A 20297-nucleotide genomic window follows, 5' to 3' on the forward strand; every position below is an offset into this window, starting at 1 on the left:
ATCCCCCAAACCATTCTTATTTCCCTCCTGGGAGGTAATTTTCATTAACGTCTTTGCTCCCTTTTATATCTCTAAAACATTTTTTAAAGAAAGAAAGAGCCCCGGGATTTCCCTGGTGGTCCAGTAGTTAGGACTCCACGCTTTCACTGCCAAGGGGCCAGGTTCAATCCCTGGTCAGAAAACTAAGATCCCACAAGCCAGGCAGCTGGCCAAAAAAAAAAAAAAGAAAAAGAGCCCCATTTTTTAAATGGGTGAAGGAAAAAAACAACAACAGGTAGTTACTAAAAGAAAAAAAAAGGCTAATAAGCATATTTAAAATGTTCAATTTTAATAATCACAGGAACACAAATAAAAACCATTTGCTCTCTGTGTGAAGTCAGACAAAGACAAATATATGATATCACTTATATGTGGAATCTAAAAAAATGGTACAAATGAACTTATTTACAAAACAGAAATAGAGTCACAGATGTAGAAAACAAACTTATGGTTGGGGCAGGGTATAAACTGGGAGTTTGGGACTGACATATACACACTACTATATATAAAATAGGTAACTAATAAGGACCTACTGTATAGCACAGCCAACTCTACTCAATACTCTCTAATGACCTACATGGGAAAAGAACCTAAAAAAGAGTGGAGATATGTATAACTGATTCACTTTGTTGTACACCTGAAATTAACACAACATTGTAAATCAACTCTACTCCAATACAATTTTTTTTTTAAGTTTGCTTTTTTTCACATGTGCAGGGCTCCCCTGAATATTTTGTTTAAAAAAAAAAAAAATCCCAGCTGCCCTTTTTGCAGAAATTGGCAACATGACACTAAAATTCAAGGAAGGGCTTGTATTTGGAAATACAAACCAAAACCACTGTGAGATACCACTTCATACCTCGTAGGATGATTAGAATCAAAAAGAAAATAAATCTTGGTGAGGATGTGGAGAAATTGGAACGCTCATATTGCTGTTGGGATTGTAAATTAGTGCAGCCACTTTGGAAGCAGTCTAGCAGTGCCTCGAAATATTAAACAAAGAGTTACCATATGATCCAGCCATCCCTTCCCAGGTAAATGCCCAAGAGAACTGAAAACTATGTCCACAGAAAAACTTGTACATGAAGGTTCACAGTAGCATATTCATAATAGTCAAAATTTGGAAACAACCCAAATGTCCATCAACTGACGAATGGATAAACAAAATGTTATATATATATAATACAATGAAATATTATTTGGCAACTAAAGGAATGAAGTACTGAAACATACTACAGCCTGGATGAGCCTTGAAAACATTATGCTACGTAAAAGAAGCCAGACAGAAAGGGCCACATATTATAGGATTCCATTTATAAAGAAGTGACCAGGATAGACAACTCCATAGAGGTAGAAAGTAGATTAGTGGTTACCAAGGGCTGAGGCCAGGGGAGACCAAGGAGTGACTGGTAACAGGTAGAGGTTTCTTTTTGCAGTGACAAAAATGTTCTAAAGTCAGTAGTGAAAGCTGTACAAATGTGAATATCCTAAAAATCCCTAAATTGTACACTTTTATGAGATCAACTTTTTGTGAATGATATCTCAATAAAGCTGCTTTTTAAACACGGCTATGCCCAAACTCATAGAACTCTACACTAAAAAGGGTAAATTTTACTGTATACCTCTATAAATTTGACTTTAAAGAAGATTCATATACCCTGTTACTCAATTCTAAGTACTCATCTGTAGAAAACATTAAAGACCATCCAGAAAGATGTAGCTTAAAGAATGTTTGTTACAACATTGTTACAGAAAAGAAAGAAACCTAAACTGAGCAGCAGGAACCTGGATATTTATGGAATACTAGGTGGCCTTTAAGAATGCCAGGAGAGCGCTTCCCTGGTGGCGCGGTGGTTAAGAATCCGCCTGCCAATACAGGGGACACGGGTTGGAGCCCTGGTCCAGGAAGATCCCACATGCCGCGGAGCAACTAAGCCCGTGAGCCACAACTACTGAGCCCGCATGCCACAACTACTGAAGCCCGTGCGCCTACAACCCATGCTCCACAAGAGAAGCCCGCGCACCGCAACGAAGAGCAGCCCCTACTCGCCGCAACTAGAAGAAAGCCCACGGCGCAGCAACGAAGACCCAATCAGCCAAAAATAAATAAATTTAAAAAAAAAAAAAAAAAAAAAAGAATGCCAGAAGAAATTAATCACTGAATGGGAAAGGTAACTTATCAGGTCTCCCCAGAAACTGGCACATTTAGATTGGGTAATCTGAGCAGAGTTTAATAAAGGTCTTATTTAGAAAGCAGGCTGCAGGAAGACCACAAGCCACAGCGCAGTGCCTGGCAAGAGGAAGCGGCTGGGAGTGACCAGTCAGCAGAGCCAGGGAGAACAGCCGAGCGCAGAGGGCTGCCAGACAGCCCGCCCAGCACGGAGGGACACAGCCAGGCTGCTGAGCCCCAGCAGGGAGGAACCCCAGGAACCTGCTCCCCTCCCACCTTACAGCTTCCTGCGGGTGCCGGGAGGACATCGGAATCCAGTGGGACATCAGAGGGGACCCTGGACACGATCCGTGCAAGTCAGCCTGCAGGGTGGAGAGCCGGGTGGAGAGTGCATCCAAGTGACAAATGGAAGATGTCCAGCACAGATGGTCACAGCAGTAAACAAGGAGTAGTTTACAAGTGACTACATTTTTAAAAAACTACAGATAAGTAACATACAACCACTTAAGAAACTCTGGAATGGTTTACTCCAAGGAGTAAACAGTGGTTCACCCAGAGTTCCTCAACGGTGGTGCTGTTGGCAGCTGGCAAAGCAATTCTTCATGGTTGGGTACTGTCCCAGGCACTTTAGGACATTAGCCTCCCTGGCCCCCAGGGCACTAAACACCAATAGAAACCTCAGGCATTACAATAACCAAAAATTTTTGAAAAGCCTCCCCACTCCCAGACATAGGTTGGTACCATGCCTGATAGTAACCACCGTGGGGGTGAGAATTAAAGGGTTTTTTTTTCTTACTTGCATTTTTATAATTTTTCTACCAAGACTAGGTATTGTTTTTGTGAAGTAGAAAAAAATACGTTCACTGTTCTTTAAAAAGAACTCAACAGAATAGAATAATTTAGATTCCAGCTCTCGGGGAAACCCTATTTTGTCCTTCCCCTAAGTTTGCTCATGACAGTAAGTAAAGGAAAGGCGATCTGACATTATTACACGGATGACATAACTCATTTTGAAGTCACCAATAACAGGAAGAGTGAGATTAACTCACCTTCTGACAAATCACTTTTATTCTTCATATACTCATAACTGTTATAAGATCACAGCATCCTACGAGTCACAGGTCAAGTACTAGATTGCTTCCAGTTTGTTATAAAACTTTAAAAGGAAGGAAACCATTACAATTTGGTTTCTACACGGTGTTACATTGGCACAGCCTAGAGTATTTTAGCAGGTTGAGCTATTACCACTCACCCCTGTGAGAAAGCCAGGGCAAGGGATTTTGACAACAGATTTGGGGAAACATTGTGTTTTGTTCTCTATTACTTCCCCCAGGCTCAAGGTGGGAGTCAGGTTCTTAGTAATTCTTTGTCTCAGTATTTTGTATTTTCAAGGCAGAAAGTAGCATTCTTCTGGGGGCAGGTCTAACTTAATCTCAGGGCTGGAAGTGTAATAGTTTGAAACCACCCCGCCCCCATCCTGGGATAAAGAAGTAGTGGTACCATTTTCACTAAGTTCAAGAAACCATCCATTGTAAGCTGCATCCTGACCCAGATATTAAAACATGAACAAAAAACGATCTTGGATCAATAAAACATAGTATACCATTTAGGGTGATCCTTGGCATTTTTAATTTTAAAAGTCCTTCTAACGTAAAAAAATATTTAGTTTAATAGGCTCACATTACTGATGACAGTTTAAATTAATACAACTTTGGGGAAAGATAACTTCAGGATATGTATCAAAACAGAATATGTACATTTGTGTACCCTTTGACACACCAATATATACTTCAAGGAACTTTCCCTCAAGAAAGTCAACTGGAGGGTTTCCTTGGTGGCGCAGTGGTTAAGAATCTGCCTGCCAATGCAGGGGACACGGGTTTGAGCCCTGGTCTGGAAAGATCCCACATGCCGTGGAGCAGCTAAGCCCATGCACCACAACTACTGAGCCCCTGTGCCACAACCACTGAAGCCCACACGCCTAGAGCCCGTGCTCCACAACAAGAGAAGCCACCGCAATGAGAAGCCCACGCACCGCAATGAAGAGTGGCAACCGCTCGCCACAGCTAGAGAAAGCCTGTGCGCAGCAACGAAGACCCAATGCAGCCAAAAATAAATAAATAAATAAATAAAATTAATTAATTAAAAAAAAGAAAAGAAAGTCACTGGAAAAGTGTGGAAAGAGAGGGAAAAACAGGAAGATTGCTACACCACTGGCTATACTAGTAAAACCTAGAACATGTTAGTTTTAAAACAGAAAGCTGAGGAAATCAAATATAGTACTTCTATATGACAGAAAACTGTAATAATGCAAGAGATCCAAGACCCTGAAAAATGTTCATGGTAAGTAAACACAGCAGTTAACAAATCCATGAGAAAAATTATAATACATGCGTAGGGGAAAAAAAGTATAAAAGGAATTTCAGAAAAAAAACTAAGAAAATGGAAAGATAAAAAATCAAATTTTTAGGGGCTTCCCTGGTGGCGCAGTGGTTGAGAATCTGCCTGCCAATGAAGGGGACACGGGTTCGAGCCCTGGTCTGGGAAGATCCCACATGCCGCGGAGCAACTGGGCCCGTGAGCCACAACTACTGAGCCTGCGCGTCTGGAGCCTGTGCTCCGCAACAAGAGAGGCCGGGATAGTGAGAGGCCTGCGCATCGCAATGAAGAGTGGCCCCCGCTCTCCGCAACTAGAGAAAGCCCTCGCACAGAAACGAAGACCCAACACAGCTAAAAATAAATAAATAAAAATTAAAAAAAAAAAATCTATTAAAAAAAAAAAAAAATCAAATTTTTAAAAATCTCCTTAAACGTCCATGAGATTTCCTGATTGAGAGAACACACCAGGTCCTTAGTATTATGGAAGAAAACGGACTCATATGAAGGCACATCATTATGATGTTACAGATCTCTGGGGAGAAAGAAGATTCTACAAGCTTCCAGAAAAGGGGGGGGGGGGGAATCAAGAATTGGAATTTTTTTTAAAGAATTATAAGAGCTAAAAGATAATAGAGGAATACTTTCAAAATTCTGAGGGAAAACGATTTCCAATCTACCATTCTTTACCTAGTCAACCTATTAATTATGTGTAACGGTGGAATCAAGACATTTTGAAAGATGCAAATCTCGATTTACACATGCATCCTTTCTCAGGAGACTACCAGAGGCTGTGTGTTCCCCCAGCGGCAGTGAGTCAAGACAGAGAAGGACACAGGTCATGGGAAGGAGGGGTTCCAACCCAGGAGAGAGAGGAAGAGAATCTCCAGGGTGACACGCAGGAGATCCCAGGCCATCAGCTGTGCCCAGGTGAGCAGGCTGGGTGGGAGGAGGTCAGTAGCTCCCAGAGAGGATTGGTCAGAAGGATGACCCTAACTGAGTACCAGCTGCCTCTCAGTTTCCTGAGAGGGGATTCAAACAACTAAGGTAAAGTTAGTGTCTAAATATCTAGAGAACTAAAAAACGGAAACAGAATTACAGACTCCAGGGAAAACAAGAAATTGGGCAGAAAAGGAAAAGCACTCATAGACCACTCAGTGTCTCCTCTGTGAACAGTGTTCCCAGTATCCTAAGGGAGCACTGGTTAGTGATGTAACCCAAAGACAGGAAAGGTGTATGTATAATGGGGGTGGGGAAGAAGTGGTCCAAGAGAGCTAAAGCCTCATCTTTCAGAGTGGGAAGCCACTGAATAACATCTACAATTGGCAGGGGGGCGGAGAGCGCGGTTGGAATCAAGAACCAGCGTTATAAACACATTATTTAGAGCTCTAAGAGATGTGAACGTGGGTACCTCTGCTATAGCGATGGTGGGGAAAACTTACATTTCCACCCGTAGAACTATGACTCTTTAAAACTTGTGCATGTATAGACGTGTCAAAAATAAAAACCCAACTCTAGTAGTAATAAGGACAATTTTTCTTACATATTTTTCCATTTTTTTCAAAAAACGTATTGAAATCGAAAAGTATACATGCCAACATATCAACAGTGGTTACTTCTAGTAACGGGATTGTGGACCATTTACATTTTTTCTTTCACTTTCCAACTTTAGGAAAAAGTATGTAACATGGAGTTTATTGACCATAAATCAGAAAACAAGAGGTGTTTTACTTTAAGCCTGGTCCACATCCACCCCAGGGTAGAAGCCCCATCTCTGTCATTTTAGCTTCTGCTCGTTCTGCTGGAGCAGAGGAGCCTGCGAACTCCTTCATTCACACAGCAAATATTTGTTGAATTCCTATAAGCCAGGCCCTGCACAGTGATTCCAATACCCCAGCTTTTTATTGGATCTCCTGAAGGCCTCAATGCCAGCTGGGGGAACCAGCTGGGGGAACCAGCTGGGGCATGGGCTAAGCCAACACTTCAAACTCCTCGTGCACTGGATCCACCTGGGATTGATTCAGTTGGTCTGGGTTGGGCTCTGAGACCCTGGAGGAGCAAGCAAGCTACTTGATGTGACCAGGTTTTGCTGAAGGTTTCTCAGAGGAACCACTGGGGTCCTCAGTCACTTTGGCACCGTCATGGCCCCATATAGGCTAGATTTCAATCTCACAAATGTTTAAGTGAAAGTATACGAGATACAGCAAAAGGGGCGCTGCTTAGACAGCTAGAAAGGATGCCCCTTGGCAGTGAAGAGCAGGACCCTGGAGTCAGGCAGGCCTGGGTTTGAATCCCACCTCCACCACCCCCAGGTGCGACCGACTTCCTATCTCTAAGCCTCAGTCTCTTCACATGCAAAATGAGATAATAATTAAAGCTACCTTCACAGGATAGGGTTGTTGTGTGGTACATGAGAGCACGAAAGCATCTAAAGCGCTTGACGAGACCCTAGCACAGGATGAAGACAATAAATAGTGGCCACCACTAGCTGTTAACACGGCCGGCGTCCTTTCTCAGCCACGAAGGGACCCTAAGGGGCGATCACTTGACCTCTCAGCCTCCATGTCTTCCTATGGAGAGGAGAAGGCACATGCCCGGCCTCCTTCCGCAGAACGTTCTGAGTCTTAAACCAGGATGTGCACAGCACCAAACAGGAGACCCTTTGGTCTTCAAAGAGCACCAGACAGGAAACCCTCAGATTTTATTCAGTAAACGTCTCCTGATTCACCTCGATTTTACTACCAGGTAGATAAATTAAGAAACAGAAAAAGTCTGCTCCTCTCCTCTGATCTTCGTAAAGTTTTGCTTTTAGGGAAAAGGCCACCCAGGTAGAGGGCAGGTAAGAGAGGCACCAGGTGTCCCTGACGCTCATTAACACAAACTCAATGCCCACCAAGCATCCTGCTCCCAGAACACACCACGACCACAGAGAGGGCCCAGCAAGTCGAGTTTCTCTCCAACGGACCTCCCAAGGGTCACGACCCTCTCCCCCAAAAGAGCCCACGGTGATGGGACCTCGTTCAGAAAGGGGGTCTCTGAGTTTGGCACCTGGGGATGAAGAAGAGGCTGAGCAAAAAGGATTCCTTCGAAGCCCTCCCGAGCATGCGAACAAGCTCCCAGGCGAGGAGCACGGCGCGGGGCCCACCTGCGCCCCTGCCCCCGGCCCCGCCCGCCCGGAGGCACTCACGATCTCCGCCACGATGAGGAGTCCGGGCAGGGTGCGGAGGAACTCGCGGTCGTAGGCGAAGCTGCTGCTGGTGGTGGAGAAGTTCTCCGCGAAGGAGCTGGCGGTGGTGGTGACGGTGTGCGAGCGGGCGCGCTGCGGCTCCTCCATCGTCGCGCCCCGGCCGGGCCGGCCCCGCCTCGGGGACCCCCGGCGCGTCGGGGCTGGCCGCGCGGCCCTGAGCCCGTGGACACCGGCGTGGGGGGAGGGGAGCGCGGCGGCACGGGGACCAGGGCGCGCGGGGGTCACCCGCCGGGATCCGTCCGGCCGCAGTGCGTGTCCGGCGAGTGCGCGGCCGCCCCTGCTCCTAGGCGCGCGGGCTCTCGGCCTACGCGGGGGCCCCGCAGCAGGAGACCGGGCGAGGGGAGGCCGCCAACAGCCAAGGGAGGCGGCGGAGGCCGGGCGGAGGGGAGGGGGCGTGGAGAGAGGCGGGCGCGCGGCTGGCGGAGAGAGACCGCCCCGCGGAGGCCGCTTCACCTGTTGCGGGGCTCGCAGCCGGGAGGGCGCGCTGGCGCGCGCGGGGCGGCGGGATGCACGGCGAGTTGGGGGAGGGAGGGAGGGCTTGGGGAGTGGGGGGAGGGAGGGAGGGCTTGGGGAGTGGGGGGAGGGAGGGCGGGGGTCGCGGCCGCTCTGCCAGGCCCCGCCTCCCGAGGGCGGGCCGCCGTTAACCTGTCTCCTTCCACCTGGCGGCGGCCAGCCCTGGGTCCGTGGACCCCGGGGAGAGCCAGGCCTCCGGGCCCTGCGACTCCCGGAATGGAGGGGCGGTGACTCCAGGGGCGAAAGAGCGGCTGGAATTACGATCCGGCCGGACCTTAGACCCGAGATCGATGCGAGGCCGCCGGGACTGTCCAACCAGGGCTTCTCCCCCTGCCGCCGCTTCCGCTGCCGAAGCCCGGAGTGATTTCTTGCTCCTCCTGCCAGGAACAACTTGAGGAACCAACTTTTTCGCCGGGTTTGGAAGGCGAGATGCTTCCTGGCGCTCGCAGTGGCTCGATCGCCGGGATCCGTGGAGCCTCGGAGCCGGCGCCTGGCCCGGAGATGAGAGCGGGGAGATATTTGGGATCCCTGGTCATGATGAATCCGTGTCCCATCACCCTCGGTAGGAAATGTTGGAGGAAAGCTTGAACGGTGTGTGTTGTGCAAACTGAAGTTTCTGACTAAAGGGCTATACTTTCCTGGGGTGCGGGACAGGGTGAGGGAGGCCCACACAGTGAGGCAGCTTGTTAGAGGGTCAGGGTGGCCCGAGCTCCAACACCGGCACTTGCATTTCTCAGCTGTGTGACCAGGAGCAAGGGCCTCCACCTCTCTGTGCCTCAGTGGTGCCATCTGTAAAATGCGTAGATGGCCATCTTGCCAACAAAAGCATCTTCGTGGCGCTCTCTTGTATTGTGAAAGGATGGCAAGAAATGTTCTATTTTATTCAGAAACCCCCAAAAGGAAAGGAAATAATCCTTGTTCACAAATAAAGGGTTGCTCTAGGGTCACCGCAAAGCCATTCCCTCTTATGTGTCCCAAGACACGTTTAAAAAAGATCAGAAGGGACATTTTTTTCCACAGTGTCCTATCAGCTGAGCTGAGAAAGCAAAAACTATTGCATACAATCTAATAAAACAAAACAAGGAATTCGTTTCTTTTAGTCTAGGGCCTACTCAGGAGGACCTCAGGGAGTAAAAGTTAAGGCTTCAAAAGCATTACAGGGCTTCCCTGGTGGCGCAGTGGTTGAGGATCCGCCTGCCAATGCAGGGGACACGGGTTCGAGCCCTGGTCTGGGAAGATCCCACATGCCGCGGAGCAACTGGGCCCGTGAGCCACAACTACTGAGCCTGCGCGCCTGGAGCCTGTGCTCCGCAACAAGAGAGGCCGCGATAGTGAGAGGCCCGCGCACCGCGATGAAGAGTGGCCCCCACTCGCCGCAACTAGAGAAAGCCCTCGCACAGAAACGAAGATCCGACACAGCCAAAAATAAATAAATAAATTAATTAATTAATTTAAAAAAAAAAAGCATTACAAAGACGACGATTTAGACAAATTCCATCCATGAGCGTTTGCTAAGCATCTTGGGCTGGTGGGTAAAGAGAATAAGAAATATAGCCCTTTCCCCTAGAGCAGCGGTTGCCAACGTCTGGTACCCCGACCAGCAGCATCAGTGTCAACCAGGAACTCTCAGAAATGCAAGTTCTCAAGCCCCATCCTAGACCCACTGAATCAGAAACTCTGAGGGCAGGGGCCAGGAAGCTGTTTTTGAACCAGCCTTCCAGGAGACTCTGATACATACTGAAGTTTGAGAGCTACTGGTTTAGAGAAACCAATTTTGCAGCTGTGGAAATAAGAGATACACACATGGAATGGCTGGAGAAGCTGTCTGTGGCATCGTGCAGGACATTTAGCGAAGGCAGGAAGGAAGTCGAAACAGCTCTATTTCTGTATTACAAAGGACAAGCCCTTCTCAGAAAACCCCTGAGGCCAAATGGATTTCAAAACTCAGATCTTTAATTTAGAAAGGTAAAAATGTACATATACCATACACCACATAACACCCTCAGTGAGGTCCGGAGTGGTACTTTAATCAAATACACTAGTTTTCGGCAATGAAAATACGTGAATGAATTAAGTGTGTGTTTGGCTTATTTACTGCAGTGCGATAAATGCTCCCAAACATCAGTGGTTTAAAATAACCACCATCTTACTCATGAATCTGTGGGTCAGGAATTTGGGCGGGGCTTGGCTGGCAGTCTTCTGCTCCACACGGTGTTGGTTGGAGTCATTAATGCAGCTGTTTTCAGCCGGTGGCAGGGCAGGTGTGGAAAGGCTGAAAAGCCTTCACTCACATTCTGTTCACTCCCTTTCTGGCACTTCAGTGCTCCTCTACTTGGCCTCTCTCTCTCTCCATGAAGCTTATTAGGCTTCCTCATAGCATGGTAGGTTCAGAGTAGTTGGACTTCTACACAGTAGTTGGCTTCCAAGAGGGGAAAAAATAAGCAGAAGCTGCAGATCTCTTAAGATCCAGCCTTGAAATCTACAGAGCATCATTTCTGTCACATTCTATTGGTCAAAGCCAGTGATAAGGGCAGCCTGATTCAAACAGAGGGGAAATAGACACCATGTCTGGATGAGAGAAGCAGCAAAGGACTGTGGCCTTTGCTTTTAATCCACGGCCTTTCATCTTTTAATCCATGAAGTGGGATAAAAAAAGACAATAACTTCACACCAGGTTAAGTCATATGTTTCTACCAAATACATTTTCTGCAAACTTGAAACTTTCGGTTTTCAGCTTCTTAGATTTCAGAATTACAAAGAAGCAATTATACACTGGTTGTTGACAAACGGGCTGCTCCTTTCCAACTGCTGCCTAAATTCAGGTGCTCATCTTCTGCCTGGAAGCCTCCTGATGGGATGTCCATTCCTCCAATGACATGTTTATACAATCCACCCTTCATCTACCTGCAAGAATTATTGTCCTGAAACCCCAGGCTCAGATCTGGATTAATGTCACACTGTGCACACTATAAAAGCCACTAGGAGGTGGCACACCTCACGCTTCCAGCCCTTTTCCCAAACTGCTCTAGAATGCTTCCCATTCCAATCCCAAATACATTTTCACATGTCTCTGTAGGTGTGACCACTTTATGTCCATAACCAGCTTTTCTCAGCCTAGAAAGCCTCCTACCTTCACCCACAGCTCAAATCTGCATCCTTTGGGCCCATTTCAAAAGCTACCTTTTCTGTGATTTCCGTTAGATTTCCATAAAGCTTATTATCTTCTTTGCTTTAGAATTCATTCATTTTACACACCTCTCTTTACCACTTCTTGAGGGACTATGAATTACCCTTCTTTATCTCCCTCCCCACCAGAGGAGGTATTGAATGAATGCTGAAACCCAAACTTTATTCTTTTTTTTTTTTAATGTTGATGAAGTCTAGCTTATTTTCTTTTGTTGCTCATGCTTTGGATTTTATATCTAAGACTCCATTGCCAAATCCAAAGTCATGAAAATTCACACCTGTGTTTTCTTTCTTTCTTTCTTTCTTTCTTTATTTTTGGCTGCATTGGGTCTTTGTTGCTGCGTGCGGGCCCTCTCTAGTTGTGACCGGGGCCACTCTTCGTTGCAGTGCGCAGGCTTCTCATTGCAGTGGCTTCTCCTGTTGCTGAGCACAGGCTCTAGGCGCACTGGCTCAGTTGCTCCGTCGCATGTGGGATCTTCCCGGACCAGGGCTCGAACCCATGTCCCCTGCATTGGCAGGTGGATTCTCAACCACTGCGCCACCAGGGAAGTCCCCCAAACTTTATTCTTAAATGCAGAAAAGTATCAGAGGAAGAAAAGGTAGGCCCTGCCCTCTTATAAAAGACTTCGTGCAGAACAGAGCTTTGAGCTTAGACTTGTAGGAGGTATCTAATTCATTAAAATGGAGGAGAAGGTGGACAGGTAAGAAAGACATCACCCAGCCTATAGGAACAGGCGAAGCAACACCACAAGTGCCAGCATGAGTAGGCCAGGTACAAACAGATACAGAGAAATCTAAGGAGATCTGTTTGCATGGAAGAAGGTTCTCATGTGGGTTGTTGAGGGTTTATACAGAGTCTGAAATATGGTTTCCACTAGGCCATATTACCCAAGAAGCAAGCTATGAGATGTAGCATTGCCAAGAGTCCGTGGAGCCCAGGCCTTTCCATAGGGACCCAAGGCTCATCAATAATTCAGTGAAAAAGTGGACACCTTGTGACTTTTACCTACTATCTGAAAGAGGACCAAGGGACATTCTCATTTATAAAGAATTTTTTATAGATTCACCTAACACTCGTTTTTCTTCATTATTATTCTACTTTAAAATTAATTATGATTTTTTCAGGCAAGAATCATCAATGGATGTTAGAATTAGTGAGTGGAAGTATGATGAGAAAAAAGGATATTTACATCACCTCAAAGTATCTCCCCAGAAGATACAGTTTTCCCTTTGAATACTTATGAATTCATATGTAACTCTGCAGTGGGGAGACCTGTGAGACACCACCAGATGTCAAAGTCAGTATCATCAGATAGCGTGTACCTCCTGATCTGATGCATCGAGGAGAAGGCAACATCACTTCTGTGGTCTTCTTATCAAAATGAATAACCTGGGCTTCCCCGGTGGCGCAGCGGTTGAGAATCTGCCTGCCAATGCAGGGGACACGGGTTCGAGCCCTGGTCTGGGAGGATCCCACATGCCGCGGAGCAACTAGGCCCGTGAGCCACAACTGCTGAGCCTGCGTGTCTGGAGCTTGTGCTCCACAACAAGAGAGGCCGCGGCAGTGAGAGGCCCATGCACCGCGATGAAGAGTGGCCCCCGCTTGCTGCAACTAGAGAAAGCCCTCGCACAGAAACGAAGACCCAACACAGCCAAAAATAAATATAAATAAATAAAAATTAAAAAAAAAAAAGAATAACCTGACTTCAGTCATGAGGAAAGGACAGACCAAAATCAAAGGACATTTTGTTAAGTATCAAGGTCATAAAAGACAAAGAAACACTGAGGAATTGTTCCACACTTGAGAGCCAAGTGCAAGGTGAAATGCTAGATGAGTCGGAAAAAGAACCTCAGGGGACTTCTCTGGCGTCCAGTGGTTAAGACTCCGTGCTTCCAATGCAGAGGGTTCGGGTTCGATTCCTGGTTGGGGAACTAAGATCCCACATGCCACTTGGCCAAAAAATAAAAAAATAGAATAAAATACATGTGAATTCAAAAATATACAATTAAAAAAAAAAAAAAAAACCTCAGTGAGACAGTGGGGGAAATCTGAATAAATTTTGTAGATTAGATAACAGCATTGTATCAGTGTTAATCCCATGATTTCAGTCTTGATACTCTTGTCATGTAAAATGTTAATATTTGTGGAATCTGGGTGAAAGTTTACAGAAAATCTTTTTTTTTTTTTTTTGCAACTTTTTGGTTAGTCTGAAATTATTTCCAAAAGTTAAGAAAATAAAAATAATTATTTATGGTTGATCACAAACAGAGTTCTCTAGTTCCAACTGTAGTTCAGATTCTCCAAGCACATTTGATTTTGTAGTTTATCCATCCCAGAACTTCCTGTCTCCCCTCCTCTTGTTATTAATGTGTCTTGTAGGGAAAGCAGGAGTTTGGCTTAGAAGTGAGAATGTTCTTTCACTCAGTCCTGAAAGCTACCAGTCAGTCTGGTCTGTCCTCAACTTGAAAACAGGCAGACATGGGGCCCAAATCCATTCACCAATGAAGCTGTAGGTCTGTTTGTTTGTGTTCCAAGATGCTCTCTCAATTTGACCAGAGGCCTTAAGTCCTCTGGGGTTAGCAGATAAGGTCAAACAAGTAAATGTATCAGCCGGTTTTGTTTCAGAACAACTTCTTGAATTGTGGTCTTCTAACCAGATACACTTGGGCTTAAAATATTAACTTTGTAGAAGGTTCTTACCTCACACAAAGGAGTCCATTCACTCCCATTTTTCTTGGAACATATGATCGCCCAGGTCACACTTTATTTTTGTGTTTTAGTTTTAGAAACAGGGACCAGAAATATTTCACTTTCCTCTTACCATAAATCCACATTTGGGAACCTGGAAATGCAGTGAAATCAGCCCAACATTCAAACTCAGTTGAGGGGCATGTAATAGAGAATGGTGGGGTCTGTGGTGAATAAGAGCACGAATGCTCTAAAAGGGCCACCTGGGTTTCTACCCCACCTGATTGCTACCTTGCAAAACTTTGGGCCTAGTATTGCTAGAAATCCCAGTTTATTTATTTATTTATTTTCAGCCACACAGCGCAGCTTGTGGGCTTAGTTCCCCGACCAGAGATCGAACCTAGGCCCTTGGCAGTGAAAGCTTGGAGTCCTAACCACTAAAATACCAGTTTTTAAATATTGCCAATTAACGTCCATTATTTTAAAAGACTGTATGTGTCACCTTTGTGGGCTGAACAACGAATCTGAGAAACCATCAGTTGGCATCACCTGATTCAGGCAAAGGGAGAAGGCTCTCTTCTCCCTTCCCAGCCCCTCCCCCTCTCCCTCCCCCTGGGAGGCCCTCTAGAAGTCTGGGAGGGTGACTCTGAGGGTGGAGGGGCTGGAGGAACTACTGAGGAGAGAGGTGAGTGAAATGTGAAATCAGTGGAGGGATGCTTAGGGTTGACCAGGGTTTTCTGGAGCCGAGGAAGGTTAAGAGTGGGAAAATTTAGAGGGGTTAAGAGTCAGCTGATTTAGAACTAGGTGTTTAGAAGGTGTAATAATAATAACTAAGTAGTAATTAATTTATTATTGTCTTATTTTGGGTCAAGCACTGCCTTAAGTTGAATTCTATTCGATTTTTTAAAAATCTTCTTGGGACTTCCCTGGCGGTCCAGTGGTTAGGACTCGGCGCTTTCACTGCCGAGGGCCCGGGTTCGATCCCTGGTCAGGGAACTAAGATCCCACAAGCTGGGCAGAGCCAAAATAAAATAAAATGAAAAATAAAAATAAAAAATAAAAATCTTAAGGGTCTTGATCTCAATGGAAAAGATGGGCTCCCCAGAGTTCTTAGCTGCGGCCATTGGCTCAAGAAACATTGATCCAATATCTACAACGTGCTGTGCACTATTGGACTACACAGCTCTGTACGACTGTCCCTTCCTTTACGGAATATGTCATCAGAAGCGGGGAGACAGCAGTAAATGAGTGGTGGGTGGGGCCAGGGGTGGGCCCGAGGTCAGCCTGCACAGTGGGAAGGCAGCATGGTCAGGCTGGGGACCAGGGACTGTTTCTTCCAGAAGCAGACATTTAACTGTTTCCAAGGGCCATTCGAAGTTAACTAAGCAAAGAATCAGGATAGAGGAGGAAATTCCAGAGGAAGGACACAATTCCCCCATCAGGAAGCACTGGGATCGGTGTGTTCGCTGAGATATATGGTGAGATGGGTTTTCAGCCCTCCTGGCTGTCCAGGGTAAAAAACAATGGGCCTGCTCCCTCTCCGTTTGGTCCATAAACGTTCATTACACGGCGCTTGGCAAAGGGGGAGATGGGGAGAAATTCCATCAATGAGCATTTATGAAGCTCGTGATCATACCATACCCGCTCCTGTTCGAGTCACTGAGAGCTGCAGGGGTGCGCGCATGTATGTGTGTGGGGGGGGGGGGAGGTATGTAATCATCTTCCTAGAGGAGTGAATAAAGTCAAGGTCAGGTACTTGAGGCTCTCGTGATCCTCAAGCTTTTTACTTTTTCTGCAAGTACTTTACAAGCAAGTAGAAAATTAAATTGACGATACACATAACATTTCCACCAAACCAAAGCTCAAGAAGAGGACTGGGAGGTGGCGGGTGGGGGGGGGGTACCGTTCACTCCCTCCCGAGGGGCAGCTTAGTTGACCCCTCACACCAGGTCCTAGAGTGGAAAATGACTGAGGTTTGTGGAAGGAAGGGAAAGTTTTCCTGCAGCACCTTGCAGGGGCCCATTTATCTTATTCAAACAATAAAACAGCATCAATCACAAGCAAATGGAAACCCTGGAACGTGTCAGAATGAGGCCCACGCGGCTGGGCGCTGGATTCAGAAAGGAGACCCAGTGCGTTTGGAGGAGCCGCCCTAGAAGTTCCAAAAGGGGTGGGAAATCGGAAGCAGCCGCTGCTAAAAATACCCTGTGCTTGTGAATATCGCTTTGTGGAGGCTCAATGGGCCTAATCTACAGACTTCGCTTTGTAGGACTGAAAAAAATTCTCGGCTCTTATAACAATCTGAAACAGAGGTGAATTTGAGGGTCCTGTTGCCAACACCTTTTAATGAATAAAAGCTAATTAATGCTAATGAATAGCGTTAATTAGGTGGCCACGAGCAAATTCCTCTGACCCAGGTACTAGATGAGCAAAGACCTGTTCCCACGTAGCTGACCACACCCAAAGAAGCGCCAGGAACCTTCCCAAATGAAATCAGAAGCACACCCAAAAATTGGACGGCAGAGATAAAAAGCAGAGTAATTATACCCACAGTGTCTCTCCGGAAGACTCTCGAGAGGAACGCGTTAAGCAAGCAATTTAGGGAGTGGGTGTTTGCTTACCAACTACATTTGCTTTAGAAAGAATTAACTGGAAGGTTTATTTATAGATGATTAACTATTTGACTGAAGAGAGAGGATGGAGCTGAGAAATATAAAGGCAGCTAGGATCTTTAGCCAGAGTCCGAGAAGCACCAATGAAACACCCCATTTGTACAAAGAGATACATTTAAATGCATTCTTGAAGAGTTGCTGGCAAATAAAAGGTAAAATGTATTATGGGGTTGCCTGTTTATAATGCCAAGAATCACCCCCTTGTGTATTTGTCTTGGAATTCCCACGGTCAAATCCACTTTGTTCACAAGTAAGTTACTGTTTCTTCGCGCGCAGCATGTACTTGCCTTGGATGGTGGGGAAGAGGCTCCAAGCCTGGGTAGCACGTCCACATTTGCACAAGCCCAAGTCATATTAGCATCAGGCTTATTAACGGATGGATGACAAACTGCACTTGGGTTTCTCCCCTCCCTCGACCTGGTAAATCTGTAACCAGAAAAGCCAGTTAGGTCTCCTAGTTTTGTGGGATCTGTGCTTTTCAGAGGGGGGCATCCTGTGAGAGCTTCGGAATGTATTCTAAACTCACTGCCATCGAGAATGGAACTCACCACGGACTCCTAGCCTCGTGCGTGGAAGGTGATAAGCATGCAATAAGATCTGAGGCGGGAATAGAGTAAAAAGAAGTACTTTTCATAAAACCACAGTATTGTGGGACCTCTAAACAGGTTGTCACAGACAACTGAGACAGCGCTCGGCACAGAGCCTCATACGTTATTCTTATTTTTAATTATTATTATTATTTTGGCCACGCCGCACAGCTTGCAGGATCTCAGTTCCCTGACCAGGGACTGAACCCAGACCAGGGCAGTGAAAGTGCCAAATCCTAACCACTGGACCGCCAGGGAATTCTCACGTTATTATTGTTTTGATGATTGTCTCCATCTCTAGGAATGGATCATGTCCACCCCATCACACAAGGAGCAGTTGACATAGGTTTTTTAGGCCCAAATTGGAGATTACAACCACTTCTCATCAGCAGTCTTTTTACAGGACTGATTTTAGCAACTCTTACGTGACAGAGACTCTAGCTGTCTTCAGATGTCCCCTGTCCCCTCCTTTCTTTAATAATAGAACTCTAGAGTTTTAGCAGGGCACACAGTCACCTAGTTAAGGACATTTCCCAGCCTCCCTCAAAGTTAGGTGTGGCCATGTAGCTAAACAAATAATAATAATAACAATAACAACTTACAGTCTCATATGTTTCAGGTAACTATTCTAAGTGCTTTAGATGTACCAACCCATTTAATTTTCACAATAACCCCAGGAAGGTTAGGAAACAGAGGTGCAAAGACATTAACTGACTTGGCCAAGACCACAGATGGTAAGTGGTAGAACTGGGATTTCAACCCCAAAATGGGGGCCCAGAGTTTGCCTTCTAGCTCATGTTCAGCCCAGTGGAATGTGAGTAGAACTTCCAGGCCCTGCCTTCAAAGGGGAGAGGCTCACTCCCCATCGCCCTGTCTCTCCTTCCTGCCAGCGGGAAATTGCCATCTTAAGCCACAAGATGGAAGCCGCCTGTTAAAGATGGCGGAACAAGATGAAAGGATGGGTGCCCAACACCACAGAACCCATCAGCCTGATGCCTTATACTCAGCGTGTTACAGGAGAGAGAAAGAAATCTTTATCTGATTTTAACCATTGCTATTTGGGGAGAGAAGGGTTAGGGTTAGGTAGTCTTCGTTACAGTAACACTGTAAGAACATAACCTAACGAATCCACCTTAGGTCAAGAGTGAGGTCATGGAGGGAAGGGAAACATGTCTTTGAGCACCTACTGTCTTCACACATTGTCTCATTCATTCCCCACAGAAGTTCTGCAAATAGGCATTGTTAGCCCATATTTGGAATGAAGAATCTGAGGCTCAGAGTGGGTAAGAAACTTGCCTAAGACCACACAGCTCATAGATGGATGGGCTGAGATTTCAAGAAACCTTCTCCAAATGCCTCTTTTCCACTGTTCCACAGTGATGCTCTGGGAAAAGGTGACTCATTTATAAGATGCATTTCTACAACATCTGTAACGTGATCCATACCCTTTTATGAGTTACTCCTCAAGGCAATCTGATCAGATTGGTGCTCTTAGTTCCATGCTGTAGATGAGAAAACAGGCAAGACAAGCAATTATACCCCCAACATCCACAGAGGGCTAGATTTAGAAGCCACAGCTGCAGAAATTCAAGGCTGATGATTCCTCTACAAAGAGAACAAATTTGAGAACCTAGCAGTCCTTATTTTTAAACTTGTGAAGTGTCTTCTCATTTTTCAGGAATTTTAATGGTGGGGGATAGAAGGGGAAGAGGTCAGTTGCTGATGATACAGAAGTGCTGTGTTTAGTATGAGTTTTACAGATTTTTCCTATTTGACTATTCAAGGTTTGTTGGTCACATCAGACCTTCTGAGCTGCGGGGGACAATTACATAAAGACCCCCCAACCCAGAAGCTGGCCCTCTTCTAGAGACAAAGGAGGTGGTCACCAAGGGTCTCACTCATTCTGGCCATAGACAGCCTCAAGATGGGAGACCTGGGGACCCCTGGGTCCTCAGTACCATTTTGCTTCTTCTCCTGTTTCCTGCGGGAAACCAGCTTTCTCTGTTCCTGGTCTATCTGGGGGGATATGGTAGCCAAAACTTCTCTACTCCATTTCTGCTGGGTTAACAAGGGAAGTCAGACCACGCTGGAATCTGCATCTCCCACCCAAATTCCCAGGGAAGGAGTCCAAGAGTGTAGTTCAAGCCCACTGCCTGCCCCCTCATACAATCAACGATGGCCGATGCACCACAACGCTGTGGATTTGGGGGGGGGGTGCATTCCTATGGAAACAGCAGTGGCCAGATGACTTAGTACAAGGGGTCCTCAAATCTAGCTGCACATCAGTCATCTGAGGAACTTAAAAATCTGTCCAAGTCCAATCCCCACCTCCAGAAACTTTGATTTAATTGGTCTGGATGAGATGGAGTATGGAATCCTGGCATCAGTGTTTTGGGGAAAGTTCCCCAGGTGATTCTTTGTAGCCATAGTAGGGCATTTGCAATGTATCTTAACAGCAAAGAGGAACATTTTCAGGAAGATTTTTAAGCAGGAAGCTGTGTGTTCTGAAAAGCTGTTTGCTTTGCTGTGATTTGTCAGTGCCTCCATTCGTCTCTTATGTTAAAGAAACGTCTGAAGATCTTGCTACTTGAAGAGTGGCCCCTGGACCAGCCGCTGTAGCAGTGGCACTGCAGAACCTCGGGCCCTGCTCAGACCTGCTGGACTAGACTCTGCATTTTAACAAAGTCCTGGGTGCTTCCGTGCATATTGGAAGCACTGCTTTAAGCCCCTGGTTCTCAAACCTGGTTGCACATTGGAGTCACCTGGGGAATATTAAAAACTACTGAGGCCAGGCCCTACCCTCAGGGATTCTGATTTA

The 20297-nt window shown here is 46.1% G+C and overlaps 2 protein-coding genes across 2 annotated transcripts in view; both read right to left on the reverse strand.

The window, feature by feature from the left end:
- CMTM8 (CKLF like MARVEL transmembrane domain containing 8) overlaps nt 1-11109 on the reverse strand; it is an 89370-nt gene extending 78261 nt beyond the window's left edge. Inside the window, exons 1-2 of the mRNA XM_082348601.1 lie at nt 9826-11109; nt 7773-9512 (exon numbers count right to left, since the gene is read on the reverse strand). Coding sequence (XP_082204727.1) covers nt 7773-9134 — 1362 coding nt within the window. The 5' untranslated portion in view covers nt 9135-9512; nt 9826-11109. The remainder of the gene's footprint in view (nt 1-7772; nt 9513-9825) is intronic.
- Nucleotides 11110-11210: 101 nt separating this feature from the next.
- Nucleotides 11211-20297, reverse strand: part of GPD1L (glycerol-3-phosphate dehydrogenase 1 like) — a 112625-nt gene continuing 103538 nt past the window's right edge. The window contains exons 8-9 of the mRNA XM_082348609.1: nt 17176-17318; nt 11211-11245 (exon numbers count right to left, since the gene is read on the reverse strand). Coding sequence (XP_082204735.1) covers nt 11226-11245; nt 17176-17318 — 163 coding nt within the window. The 3' untranslated portion in view covers nt 11211-11225. The remainder of the gene's footprint in view (nt 11246-17175; nt 17319-20297) is intronic.

Source organism: Balaenoptera borealis (genome assembly GCF_965194805.1).
Source record: "Balaenoptera borealis genome assembly, chromosome: 12".
NCBI classification, from domain to species: Eukaryota; Metazoa; Chordata; class Mammalia; order Artiodactyla; family Balaenopteridae; genus Balaenoptera; species Balaenoptera borealis.